Here is a 14,251-nt window from a genome sequence, read left to right on the forward strand (position 1 = left end):
GAGCTCAACATCTACTAAAGGGGAAAAAAAAGAAAAAAAAAAAAGAAAAAGGGGAAAATCTTTAGTATCTCAGACCCTTTTTTCTGGGTACAGAGGAGGTGGGGTAGGTGAGGGAAAGATGAATATACAGGGTATAGGGAAGGTAGGGTAAGGAGGAAGATGAATGTACATCTCTGTGGGCTCTGACCAGACTTTGGCAATGAATCCAAATTTTGTCATGTTTCTGTGGATTGGCAATCTCTCCAGGAAATTGTGTGCAACAGGTGAAAGGCATCCCAAAGTCACACAGAGACGATGCCCAGCAGAGCCACAGATCACTCCAGCAGCAAACAGCGTGGCTTAAAGGGTGGGAACTAGAAGGTATCCCAAACAAAACAGCCTTCTCTTTCCCTAAATCACTTACCTATTGAGACCACAGGATATTAATGAGCTACTAGCCCTCTAGAAATGAGGGCAGGTAATCGCAACATTACTCACAGGATTCAAGATTGAGTTTACCACATTTAACTCAGAAGAAAAGCTGATTACGAGGGCTCAGCTCACCAGAGATAATGAAATATACAATGAAAATGTACTTTTAAAAAAGAAAGAAAGGAAGAGAGAAAAAGTCAGGTTTTAGTCAGCAGTTCTAGAAGTCCAGGTCATCCTGGTCAATCTCATCAGAGTTTTCTTTCTTTTTAGAAGACTGAACTTCCTCAGTGTTTTCAGCCTCCTTTGGCTCTGCACCTTCAGTATCTGGCTGCTCCTCATCTCCCACAGGATCAGAACCCGAAGATTCTTTGTCCTCTTCCTCTTCCTCACTGTCAGGATACATCTGGGAGGGCTTGGAGCTCTCATCACTTCGAACCTCTCCATTGGGGTGGTCGCTAGTGGGGCTATCATCACCTTTGCATTCCTCTTCAGCTACTGCTTCCTCTTCAACTATTCCTTCCTCTTCGACTACTTCTTCTTCATCTACTCTTTCCTCTTCATCATCAGACCCCTTCTGGGATTGCTGTGAGAAGTTTCCAACAGAAGAATAACAAGAAAAGGCTGTGGATTTTTTCAGAGTTTCTAACCTTTTGCTGGTTTTCTTGCCTTTGGTCTTTGAAGCTTTCTCAGAAAATTTGCTGTTGCATTGGGCTTCATGTTTTTCATGTGCCTTGTCAGGGTCATCATCAGTGGGTTCCTCACCATTCTCATCAGGTTTCTCATCTTCTTCACTGTTTTTCTCCTCAGCCTCATCTCCTGACTCTGGTTTTGCATCTTCTTCTGCCTCAGCTTCATCTTGCTCAGCTTCTTCATTTCCTTCCACAGCATCTCCTTCAGGATTGTTGTCAGCTCCAGAGCCCTCAGCATCTCCTCTGCATTCTGATGTCTCTGCCTCATCATCAGCCACAACTTCCTCATCCTCTGGCTCCTCTGCTTCTTCAGCTTCATTTTCACCTTCACCTTCACATTCGGACTTTTCTTCAGCTTCTTGCTCTTCATTTTGAGCTTCTTCCTCTTGTTCTTCCTCTTCCCCTTTTTCCTCCTCCTCCTCCTCCTTTATTTCTTCCTCCTCTTTTTCTCCCTGTTCTTCTTCTTTTGCTTCTTCCTCCTCCTCTTTTGGGTTTTCTTCCTCTTCCACTCCCTGCTCCTCTTTTGTTTGACCCTCATCTTCCTTTGCTTCCTCATCATCCTCTGCTCCTTCTTCTTCTTCCTTCCCTTCCTCCTCTTTTGTTTCTTCTTCCTCTTTTTGCTCTTCCTCCTCCTCTTCTGCTTCCTCCTCTTTTACATCTTCCTCTTCTTTTGCTTCTTCCTCCATCCCTTCATCATCCTCCTCCTCTTCTTTTTCTTCTTCCTCTCCCTCCTGTACTTCTTCCTCCTCTTTTGCATCTTCTTCTTCCTCCTTTCCTTCCTCCTCCTCTTCTTTTGTTTCATCTTCTCCCTCCTTTACTTTTTCCTCCTCCTCTTTGTCTTCTTCCTCTTCCTCCTCCTCTTTGTCTTCTTCCTCTTCCTCTTTTCCTTCCTCCTCCTCTTTTGCTTCCTCCTCCTCTTTTGCTTCCTCCTCTTCCTCCTTCCCTTCTTCTTCCTCCTCCTCTATTGCTTCTTCTTCCTCCACTTTTTCTTCCTCCTCTTCCTCTTTTGCTTCTTCCTCCTTCTCTTTGGCTTCTTCCTCTTCCTCTTTTCCTTCCTCCTCCTCTTTTGCTTCTTCCTCCTCCTCTTTGGCTTCTTCCTCTTTTCCTTCCTCCTCCTCTTTTTCTTCTTCTTCCTCTTTGGCTTCTTCCTCTTCGTCTTTTCCTTCCTCCTCCTCTTTTGCTTCTTCCTCCTCCTCTTTGGCTTCTTCCTCTTCCTCTTTTCCTTCCTCCTCCTCTTTTGCTTCTTCCTCCTCCTTCCCTTCTTCTTCCTCCTCCTCTTTCACTTCTTCCTCTTCCTCCTTCTCTTGTGCTTCCTCCTCCTCTTTTGCTTCTTCTTCCTCCACTTTTTCTTCCTCCTCTTCCTCTTTTGCTTCTTCCTCCTCCTCTTTTGCTTCTTCCTCTTCCTCTCCCTCTTTGGCTTCTTCCTCCTCCTCTTTAGCTTCTTCCTCCTCTTCCTCATTTGCTTCTTCCTCCTCCACTTTTCCTTCCTCCTCTTCCTCTTTTGCTTCTTCCTCCTCCTCTTTGGCTTCTTCATCTTCTTCCTTCCCTTCCTCCTCCTCTTTGGCTTCTTCATCCTCCTCTTTGGCTTCTTCCTCCTTTTCTTCCTCCTCCTCCTCCTCCTCCTCTTTTGCTTCTTCCTCTTCCTCCTTCTCTTCTTTTTCCTCCTCCTCTTTTACTTCCTCCTCCTCCTCTTTTGCTTCTTCCTCTTCCTCCTTCTCTTCTTTTTCTTCCTCCTCTTTTGCTTCCTCCTCTTTTGCTTCTTCTTCCTCCTCCTCTTTTACTTCCTTCTCCTCCTCCTCTTTGGCTTCTTCCTCCTCCTCCCCCTCTTTTGCTTCCTCCTCCTCCTCTTTGGCCTCTTCCTCCTTCTCCTCATTTGCTTCTTCCTCTTCCTCTTTTGCTTCCTCCTCCTCCTCTTTTGCTTCCTCCTCTCCTTCCTTCCCTTCCTCTTCTTCTTTCCCTTCTTCTTCTTCTTCCTTTGCTTCTTCCTCTTCCTCCTTTCCTTCTTCCTCCTTTGTTTCTTCTTCCTCCTTCACTCCCTCTTCTTCTTCCTTCTCTTCCTCATGTAGTTCCTCTTCCTCCTTAGTTTCTTCTGCTTCTTCCTCTTTTACTTCCTCATCTTCATTAGTTTCACCATCCTTCTCTTTTATTTCCTCCTCTTCAGCCTTGGCCATTTCTTCTTCCTCTTTCTCTTCTTCTCCTTCTTGTGTTTCTTCCCCTCCTTCTTCTGCTTCTTCTTTGGTTTCTTCAATTCTGGCCTCCTCCTCCACCTCAGCATTTTGACTATCTGCTACTTCAGGTTCTTCTCCATCTCCATTCAACGTTGCACCATCATCTTCATTTAATTCTGGCTCTTTTCCTTCATCATCCTCCGCTTCTCTTTCACCTGTCTGAGGTAGCTCCTCATCCTTCTCCTTGTTTTCTGCCCCTTCCTCCACAGAACCATTGGGAAGTGTTTTGGTGTCCTGGGCTGCTTCTGTGACGATGGCTTCCTCATTGTCGTCTTTCTTCAGCCTCAGGATTTTCTGCAAATCAAAGGCTTTCATGACTGGGGCATTGGTGGCCACCACAGGGGCTCTGGCAGGCCTGGAAGCCAGTTTTTTCCTCACACAGGAGTCACATGGGCAATATTCCTCCTCACTGGATTGTTTGTTAATGCTGTCCTCCAAGGCTGCACTGAGGTTAAAGTCATTGTCTACATCTAATGATAAGTCTGACGCCTCCTCCAGCCTCATTTGGGCACCATTCTTGTCTGCAAAGAGGGACTTTTTATGCATAGTTTGAAGTCGCCATCTCCTCTGCTCAGTTTGGAGTTTGGACTCGCGTGTGGGTGGCTCTTCTGGAGGCCTTGGCATCCTCCTTCCAGCCCTGCTTTTGATCTTCCTCAACTCTTTCTCTATGCTCTTTTGTATCCTTTTACTCACTTCCTCCTTCAGCTCCAGTATCATTGCATCCATCTGCTGGTTGTCCTGCAGGTTCCACCTGACTTTAAACTCGTTCATGGCATTGACATAGTGAGCCATGAACTCCTTCTCGATTTTCTTGAGTAGTCTCAGGACCCAGGTTGGGTCTGGATCCACGGAGTTTTGCTGGACAACGGATGTGTCCACAATGGTGGGTGTATTGACTTTGGGCTCAGGGTCATTTGGAGACTCTTCTTGGGGCTGCTCTTGCAATTCATCTTTCAGCTCTGTCCTGACATCAGCATCACCGACATCGGCATCACCAGTGGTCTCTGGCTGATCAGCTTCCTCTTCAGGCTTTTCCTGTGGGACTTCATCATTCACAACTTCAGCTTTTTCCTGTTCTCCAGTTTCAGCTGATTTGTTTTCTTCTTCATTTTCATTTTCTCCCCCTTCATCCTGACCATGCTCACAGTTACTGCCCTGATCCTCCTTATTCTCTTCTTCCTCCTGGATTACAGACTCCTCTCTAGCAGACTCTGCTTTTCCCTCACATTTTGCCTCTGAGCAGGCTGTGGAAGGGCGGGATGGCTGCTCTTCCTCTTTACTTTGCTCCTCAACCTCAGTCAGTTCTGTGCCAGTCTCTGCATTTTCCATTTGCTCGGCTGATTTGCATTCCATGGTTTTCTGGGCCACCAACGTGGCACCAGCTGTGCACTCTTCTCCTGAGCCACCAGAGCCACTGCAAACATCGACCCCAGAGGAGGACATGGCAGTGAAGGCGTGATCCATGGATTTTGGGACCTTAGACCCAGACACTGGCTTTGCTGGCTTGCTTGCCTCTTGGCCTGAACTTGGGCCGCTCCTTTCAGCAGTGCACCCAAACCAGAGGGCTTGAAAAATATTTAGCAGCTCTGTGTACCTTGACTTATTCAAATGTTTTGAGTTTTCTGATGGATCCTCTGACTCTTCATCAAGGAGCTGAAGGCTGGCAAGACAAGAAATCAAAATGTTAGCGGAATTACTCAGTTTTCTCCCCATTGTGGGGGACACTTCGGGCAAGCTGTTTGATCGGTCAAATTTGGTCTCGTGCTTTGAACTGAGCAAGGCCTTCATGATCTGGACAGACGTCTGGACAGAGGTTGGCAGGTCTCTCTTGTTGTTATTTTGGCTGGATGTAACTGACTTGTTGCATTCTGCCTGCTCAACTTCGGCAGCTTCAGGTGCAACCTCAGAGATTTCTTCCTGGTTCACGCATTCTTCAACCTCTTCAATAATAGCTGTGTCTTCTGCTTTCTCTTCTTCTACTTCATCCTTTGCTTCATCCTTTTCAGCCTCCTCCTCCTCCTCATTCTTTTCCTCAGCTTTTTCCTCCTCTGGGGCTTCCTCAGCATTTGTACAGTGTGATACCTCAGTGGTCGACTCTGCACATTCCTCCTCTCCGTCATCCTCCATTTCATATTTCATAAGCAACGTTTCCGAAGGGATTTTTCTGAGCCATTCTTGCACAACTTCTTCTGGAGATGTATTTGGTAGAGCTGATGGCATTAAATCACCTCCTTCCTCCTGAACACTTGTGTCTTCTACCTCTTCCTCTGTTTTTTTGCTGCAAAAATCATCAGTCACTTTATTATTCTGACCATCTTCTTTGGCTGCAGTGGATTTAGAACCATAGGAAGTTGCTTTGGAGGAATCCACAATTTCTTTCTGCTCTCTTCCTGCGGTCAGCACAGACTCGGTGCCGATGCTGCTGATGGAGGAATTCTTCAACATGGTTGAACGCATATTTTTCCTCTTTGGCTTCCCTTTTGGTGGGGCAGGGCAGTGCAGACTGCACACTGACATAGTCTCCGACACTGATGCCCGGCTGGAGTTTGACACCTTCACACGAAGATTTTTTGGGTTTGTCTGCCTTGATTTTGAAGATAGAGACATGTTTGACTGTGAACACCTATCATCAGTTTCCTGGGATATCTGTGTCAACACACATTTATCTTTTATTTCTGACTTTGAAGAGACTCTTGAGGAGCTACTTGTAGGTTTTCCATTCCTAATGCCATCCTCAGCTGAGTGATCAACTTTTGAACATACACTCCCACTCATGCTTCCCTGTTTTGAAGAAGAGGGTTCTGAACTAATCTTGGCATGACTCTCTCCAGCTTTTCCATTAGGACTTGAAAAACTTGAGTAGAGGGATGATGGCTTGCTGCTTTCTGCTTTATGGCTTCTCTTCTTTGAGTTTTTTGAGGATTCACTGCAGCCACTGGCAGTACTTTTTGAGCTTTTCTCCTCAGCAGGACCTGCATTTGCCTCTGCTTCACTGGTAGATGAAACGTTTGAGTGAAGAGATCCTGACTTATGAGATATGGTGTCTCCAACAGATTTTTTCTTGGTTTCACATGAGCTTTTGGAGTAAATTGATGCCCTGCTGCCCGATCTTGCATCATCTGCATGTAGCGAACTCTTCTTTTTATTTGGAGTGGATTCAAGTGAAGAGACGGATATTTCAGACTGTGCATCCAAATGAATGTGGCTGCGTTTGCTCTTTCTGGACCCTCTGGAAGAGCAAGAGACACTACATGGAATGTTCTCATCACTGCCACTTTTCTTGCTGTTCATGTCACTAGCCTTGGAACGGTGGGTTCCTTGCGTAGAGCATTGCTCCCCTTCACTGCTCTCACCCCTGATTGACTGACTTGGCTTTGTTTTTGCTGACACTGAGCTGACTTCATTGACTTCACTTTCTTCCTGCCCTGCTTCCACCTCTTCAGTCTCTTTCTTGGGGCAGGACTCACTGGAGAAAGAGGACACCACTGGGTTGTCATCAGAGGGGTCGCTCTGCTCAGTCTTTTCTTTTGGTGTGGTGCAGTTACTGGACTTGCTGTGCACGCTGTTGGCAGGGGTGGAGCACTGGCTGTTGTCTCCCTGATTTGCCTTCTGAAGGCTTGAGGAGGACATGCTCCTGCCCACGCTGCTCGTTTCCTCACACACGTTCTTCTTGCTCTGCTTGGACTGCAGAGATGACCTGGACATGACACTCCCAACTCTGCTGCTTTCAACCTCTTCCTCCTCATCCTTCAAGCACTTCACAGAGGAAGCTTCGAAACAATTTGCATCCTCATTCTGTGAAATTATTTTGGTGATCTCCTGGTCTTCAGGGGTGTCTTGAGTATCCAGGTTGTTTTCACAGCTTGAATGTGACATCAAGCCCAAGGATGAAGGCCTCTGGCTGTTTCCCGTGCTTGTCTGAGTGTATTCCTGCTGTTCTTCTCCATTGGAAGCACCAGTAGACAAATCACTTCGGCACATACACTTTTTAACAGATCGATACGCCACTCTGTTCTTTATAGTCTCTGAGTAGGATGAGGACTCTCTCACAATGTGCTCAGAGAATTCCTCACTGGATGTGGTGTGGATGCTATCTACAGATGTCATTTTTTTGTGGACTACTCTCCTCCGGGAAGATGTGCTGGAGCATGACGACCGTGTGTGCCAGGTGCTTCGCACGCTGGGCTCTTCCCTCTGGGACATGTGCATGGGGTTCTTCCAAATGTCATAGTCCTGGTGTTTCTTTCCACAGCTGTGACAGTGGGCCTCGTCACATTCTGATTCCTCAAGTTTGGACATGTAGGAATCGATATCACAGGGATATAAGGAATCATCTGCTTCCGAGCTGGCTTCCGGGTTCATTTTCTGTAGGGGATCTAGTCCACTGTCCTCCTCCACTCCTGACTCTTCACAAGGCAGCCGGTTCATCAGGTTGGACTTTTTGATCTGAGTGGACCACTGCAAAGTCTCATCATTGAGCAAACGGAAGCGAACCTTCATCTCCACAGACAAGCTCCCATCCTTGTTCACATGGACCCGCTTCTCGATGTCATCATTGACCAAGGACTGGACCAGGTCCCCAGCTTTTGGGTGAGAGCAGCCATTGGAGAAGGGTGCCCCGTTGTCTGGAGAGGCCACGAGGCCATTGGGGTATGACTTTTCTGATGACAAGGAAAATCTCATTGATCTGTTGCTGGATGCTGACCGTGGATGGATAACGCTTTTTTTGGCTTTCAGTCCGAAGTTCACTGGAATGAAGAAAAGAAAGACGGAGAAAGATGTTAACTCATATAAAGATGACAAAATATATGTGAGTCAAACCCTCAAACTATTGAATCCTGATGTTATTCCATTAAAGCCAAGCCTATGCCAATTTACAAAATTTGAAAATTTGTCATTGACTTCATGATGTCCATTAATCATAGAACAGCTAAGGTTGGAAGGGACAATCTAGTCCAAATTCCTTGTTAAATATTAAGTTTTGAATTAATAATCTATAATAAAATCTTCTATATCTTAACTTTATTTTAAAAAACAAATTGAACTACAAACACTTTGTTTTATTAAGTGCATGTCAGGAAGTAAAATTAAGAAAAATTATATATACATATACATACACATATACAACAATTTAGTCTCTGAGTTTGAGCATTTTATCACATTGCAAATATTCCTTTATTTAACTGTGGAGGTTTTCATTCCTCTTAATTAACAAGGGAAAAATACATAGGGAAGTGACCCTCTTCCTTAGCTGACCACTCATTTATTATGCATCATCCACTTCTCCACTCATATTCCAGGAAATGTGTGGCCATGTTAACCAGAGTAACACCCAGTCCCTGCAGGGATGCGCCACTAAGAATAATTATATTCTTATTAAAACTTAAAGGACAAACAGAAAATTAATTGTAAGCTGGTGAGAATTACAAAGAGAAATAGTGGGAGTTGTAGAAGAAATCAAGGAGAATAAGGGAATTGCAATTGGAAGAACATTTTTATTGCCTGTGCAGTGATCTGCATAGGTTTGTTTAGGTCCCTTCATTTCAAGCAGAATAAGAATACATTGCTATCAGGTTGTCTTGCAAGACATTCATCTGTCTTGTTTTGAGTAGAACTTTGTCCAAAATTTCCTCGTACGTATATCTGGATAATCCTGTGCCTCCATGGGCATATGGATATGCAGCTGGTTGGAGGGAATTTTAGAAAGGAAGTGGAATAGGAGCACATAGAAATCAGACGAAATAGCTCTTCCCTGACCATCCTAATCACTGAACTGATGGATTTGCTCAGTCTTTTGATGGGCAAAGCTCCAGTTTATTCCCATGTTTCTCTCCAATATTTTATGTCTAAACAGTGAGCGTAGGATGCCTCTGTCCTTGAGTTTCTACAACTTGTTGGCAACACACAAATGAATCTTTCCAAGCTCCTGGTGTTGACAATGGAGAGAAACAGATGCACCTCCAGGGCACATTTAATTTCATCCTACAATAAATCCTTAATAGAGGTGAGATAAATAGCCTTTTGGAATTGGGATGTTTCTTTTCCCAAGCTACTGAAGGTGGCTGGTTTAATTACCTGTGACCTTAAATAACTCATGATGGAGTGCCAAAGAAATATAATCCTGAATAATCCATAACATACTCTTTCCTGAACATAAACTTTCCATTAAAACACACTGTGTTCCCAAAAGGCCAGCTGTAACTTGCAGGAGAAACTGAGTCAGAACCAGGGCACCCTCTGGTCCTGGTGCAGGAAAATGCAGGAGTGAAGGCATGATAGGACAGACAACGAGGGGATAGAGGATTCGTGGGAAATCTCAAGGGTCTGAGAGGACAGACACAGGAAAGGAGGGATTTCTGGAAGGAAAAGGAGACCTAGAGATATGAAAGAGGAAGGGAAGTCAGCCAGACATGGGGAGCATGTAAAAGAAAGACTAGGGGGTGTAGGGAGGAAATCCTAGAAGGAAACCAGAGAAAAAGAAGGGGAGGATGGAAAGGCCTGGGAGGCAGGGAGAGGGAAGTGCATTTTCCACATGAAATCTGTACTTTGGGGCAGCACAATAGGGGCCCGTAATCCCCATGCTGTGGGACACAGGCCTGGGTATGGCTGCGCGACACGGCCCCGAGGTTTTCTTACTGTCATTGTTCTCGTTGACATTGTTGCCATTGTTGGAGCGGGGAGGCAGGTTGGGCAGCTTCTCCACCGAGTGTTTCCTCAAATTCTCCATGGATATAGGTTTGAATGGCTCCCGGCCGACACACACCAGCACGCTGGGGCAGTGGAGCAGGGCCTGCATGCTGTCGATCTGCAAAGGAACAGCAAGTGGAGCACCGTGGGCCCAGACAGAAGAATTTGGTTCTTCCAGGCCTGGAATCTACTGACAATGAGTTGTGGCCTACATAAAAGAGTATTTGGATAATGGTCTCAGGCATGCAATGCTGTTTTTGGGGTTTTCCTGTTCAGGGCCAGGAGTTGGACTTGATGGCCCCTGTAGATCCTTTCCAGCTCAGGATATTCTGTGATTCAATGAAAAGAAACGTGGTTCTGGAGAACTTAGGGGTCTACCAGAGCCTGTTGGAGAATTCCTCCATAGAAAGTGAAGATCTGCTATTTTTTGATCAGATTTCCTAAGATAGGGAAGGGCTGGGAGAGATTGCCTAAGAGAGAATAGATTTCATTTATTATGCATGATACAAGATTTCACATATTCTGGAAAAAAATTGGTTATATTCCATACGGTAGTGAGGAAGAGGGTGGAACTGGAGGTGTTTCAGTTTGTCTCACAGAGAATTATAACTTTTAAAATTTTCTAGCTCCTGTATGGGGCAGCTTTTGTTACATGAAAAATGTTACAATTAGTTTTGTGCCTTAGTTGATCCTTTTCTTGCTGAGGAAGAGGGACACAGATTTTAACTTCCGCTAATATTCCCTCAAATACTGCTTCAGTTATAACCCCAAGTATTGCCTCAGTGCTGGACAGTGAGGGACATTGTCCCCAGCGTGGGAAGTGCCTGTGAAGGAATCTTTGTTCCTCCACGAGAACCCAGGTTTGCACCCTTCATCCTCACCACATGATCTGTTCCTGGATCACACACCAACTCCTTCATGAGTCAGTTCTCATGGAACTCTATAATCCTAGAATAGTTTGAATTAGAAGGGAATTTTTAAATGCCATCCAGTCCAACCCCATACAATGAGCAGGGACATCTTCAGCTGGAGCAGGTGAAGCAGGTTTCTCGGATCCCTATCCAGCTTTTACCCAAATATATTTGTCTTGCTCAAAGAGTAGGAATCAGTCCTGTGGGAAGTACGAGCAGACAGATCCTGGACCCATCTTCCATCTTGTTCCTGCAACCTCTCATTTGAAAGACTGAAGTTGAGCTCTCAGGTAAAATACTTGATGTCTTTCAAAAGAAGAAGTCTCTCTTGCTGTCTTGAGAGGACTTTAGAGCGGCCAATTTCTGGCAGCTTTGTGTGTCTCCACCATGTGGGATGTCCCTTCCTCCTCAGCCTGCTACATCAGGAGAACATCTCTAGGGCATAGGGAAGACCTCAACAAGAGGAGACCCCACCATGGGTCACCAAGCCAGCACTGGTGCTGGGCTCAGCACGATGCAGCCTGACCTCACCCTGTCATTTAATCATCATTCCCCTAATGAGAACCAAAATAAGGAACCTCAGAGCAGCAGTGATGACAGTTCTGCAGCTGTCACATGTGCCTCAAATAACAGCTCGTGAAGGAAAGAGCTCAGCCTCTGAATATTGTTACAGCCAAGGAATGAGGAACCAGGATTCAGAGCCCAAGCCCTCAGCTTGTGAAATGCTCCTGAGGTTTTCCAGGATGTCCCACCAGGACTGTGGGAGGCACTAAGGGATCTGGTGCAAATGAGGGGATAAATGTGTGGAGGGTGAAAGAGCAGGACAGAGATAAATGGAAGCACATTCTATATCCAGTTAATCACTTCTGAAAACATTTGTTACAATAAAACACATGGCATCAACTTTTTAGTGGGAATACAGTAAAAATCCCTTTGTCTTCCCATTATTTTTTATTTTCTGTTTGTGCTATAACAACACCTGTGTTCTAGGCCTATCCAGCTTGCTATGAAACCCAAAAATAAGAGAGCTTTTCTCACTGAAACTTTCATTAAATTCTGCAAAGCAGCGAAAATGCCAAATTCCTGTGATGGGTACCATGAAACAGAAAAATAGCTCACAAATCTCAGCTTGCCTTTGTTCACTCCACTTTTGGTCCATCTATTCCTAAAGAAAACATCTTTATATAGTCCTAATGAAAACAACTTTCTAGCTCACTTTAAAAGTTTATAGAAAGTCTAGAATTTAATAAATCAAATATTTCAAGTGTGCTTTTGCCATCTGTATATTTAATTTCCTTCTTTGCTTTTCTGTTCTTTTTTTTTTTTTTTTTCCTGTTCTTTTTAGTTTTATTGCCTTGGTGAGATCTTTCCCCCTGATTTTATACAAGTAGAAAAAAACAAAACAAACAAACATGAGGATAAAATAGAAGAGAAAAGGAAAAAGAGGGAGAGAAAAAAAAAATAGACACAAAACATGTTCTGTCCCTAAAGTAAAAGAATCTGTCTTTCAAGCCCCACTAAGTTTAGGAACTGTTTCTATTTGTAAAGGACATTTTTTTCAGTGAAAGCTATTTTTTGCCCACATTTTCTCACGTGGTTCCATGTCTGGGTGTAGATATTTCAATCACACTCATCACTGTTGTGCTGTGTGCAGAAAATAGATGGTGCCAATGACAGGGAGTCAGGGATCCATGGAGCTGGGCCAGCTGAATTAGGGAATTTCTACTTCCATTTATATGGAATACACTTGTTTTATGTCACTTAAAATAGTCTGTATTTGTAGTATGAAGTATTTCTGACATCAACAGCACTTTAGCTGTGTTTGTGTCTATAATAAAAATTTTCTTCCTAATGCCTTTCTGGATTAATCTCTTTGAATTAATAATTCCAGAGGTCCATCTTTGTAGTGCTTCATTGCTATATTCATTGTTCATTGGTAGTTTTAAATACTACTGAATGTATTCTGAGTGTTAAATAAATCCCATTCTGCTGCAGGACTTCCACTGCCCCACCCATGCAAGGGACACCTCCCACTATCCCAGGTTGATCCAAGCCCCATCCAACCTGGCCTTGGACACTTCCAGGGATCCAGGGGCAGCCACAGCTTCTCTGGGCACCCTGTGCCAGGGCCTGCCCACCCTCACAGCCAGGAATTCCTTCCCAATATCCCATCCATCCCTGCCCTCTGGCAGTGGGAAGCCATTCCCTGTGTCCTGTCCCTCCATCCCTTGTCCCCAGTCCCTCTCCAGCTCTCCTGGAGCCCCTTTAGGCCCTGCAAGGGGCTCTGAGCTCTCCCTGGATCCTTCTCTGGTCCAGGTGAGCACCCCCAGCTCTCCCAGCCTGGCTCCAGGGAAGAGGGGCTCCAGCCTCTTTTTTGCTATTGTGCAAGAGAAGTGATCCTGTTCTTCTTGGACACAACAACCACCAAGTTTTTATGACTTGAGCAACTGCCACGCAATTTCTGCCAGAGATTTTCATGCTGGGAGAAGGAACTGGACATCAGACAGAAACTTTGAGAGAGAGAAGATTATTATATGTGGCAGTAGGACCATGGTGAAAAGCAGACACCGTACTATTCCTGTTTCAGAACCATGTGAGCCTCAGAGAAACAAGGGAAATATTAGATGGGATTAAATTCTGAGAAAATAATCTGATGTTGAATTGCTGTTCAGATTAGGTAAGAGGTGGAAATGATCCTGCAGAAAACAGTGTGAACTCCAACATATGGAGGAAAAGGAAGGTTTGGTGATATGATCTCCAGAAATATTTTCCAAACTCAGTGATAATGTGATTAGGTGTTCTATTGTAGAAGTGGATGTTATTCTCATGGAGACATCAGTTAAGAAAAAGTGGAGTGGAACTGAAAGACAAGAAGGTGAATGTTCTTATCTGTTTTAGCTCTCACAGACAGTGGAGAAAATTGAAAGCCACTGAAGGGGGATGTGATAAATCTGAAAGTAGATCTTCATGATTGTGGAGATCTTGTCCAACCTTAATAATTTCTGTGATATTAAAGCAATAGTAAAACCTTAGATTCTTCTGGTAAACTGATTCCCCACTTCCCTCAGGCTGCCACAGCAAGATTCCTGAGCAGCCATGCTAGGATATTCAGAGAAAACAGTATTTAATCCCACCACAATTTAGCTTAAAATAAACCCAAAGGCAATGGATTGTAAATCCTTAAAATCTGGCAATCACCTGAAAGAGATGGAGAAGAGAATGCCCTGCTCTAATATTTCTCCATTAATTCATCCCACAGGATTGTAACTCATCATCTACAATCAAGGCTTCTTGATGGAGAGCAGCCAGTACTTTTGGGAGACAG

General features: G+C 44.6%; 1 protein-coding gene and 1 long non-coding RNA gene across 3 annotated transcripts in view; one reads left to right on the forward strand and one right to left on the reverse strand.

Annotated features, from left to right (window-relative positions):
* Positions 1-488: 488 nt before the first annotated feature.
* Positions 489-14,251, reverse strand: part of RP1L1 (RP1 like 1) — a 48,846-nt gene continuing 35,083 nt past the window's right edge. For both annotated transcript variants that reach the window (XM_086875423.1, XM_086875424.1), the window contains exons 4-5: positions 9,965-10,133; positions 489-8,076 (exon numbers count right to left, since the gene is read on the reverse strand). In XM_086875423.1, coding sequence (XP_086731549.1) covers positions 629-8,076; positions 9,965-10,133 — 7,617 coding nt within the window. In that variant the 3' untranslated portion in view covers positions 489-628. The remainder of the gene's footprint in view (positions 8,077-9,964; positions 10,134-14,251) is intronic.
* LOC147654552 (uncharacterized) lies at positions 7,900-8,218 on the forward strand. The gene is made up of 2 exons (XR_015282636.1): positions 7,900-7,978; positions 8,066-8,218. It is a non-coding gene; the product is annotated as an uncharacterized LOC147654552 (long non-coding RNA).

The sequence above is a fragment of the Cyanistes caeruleus genome, chromosome 2, assembly GCF_971803275.1.
Source record: "Cyanistes caeruleus chromosome 2, bCyaCae1.hap1.1, whole genome shotgun sequence".
Lineage (NCBI taxonomy): Eukaryota > Metazoa > Chordata > Aves > Passeriformes > Paridae > Cyanistes > Cyanistes caeruleus.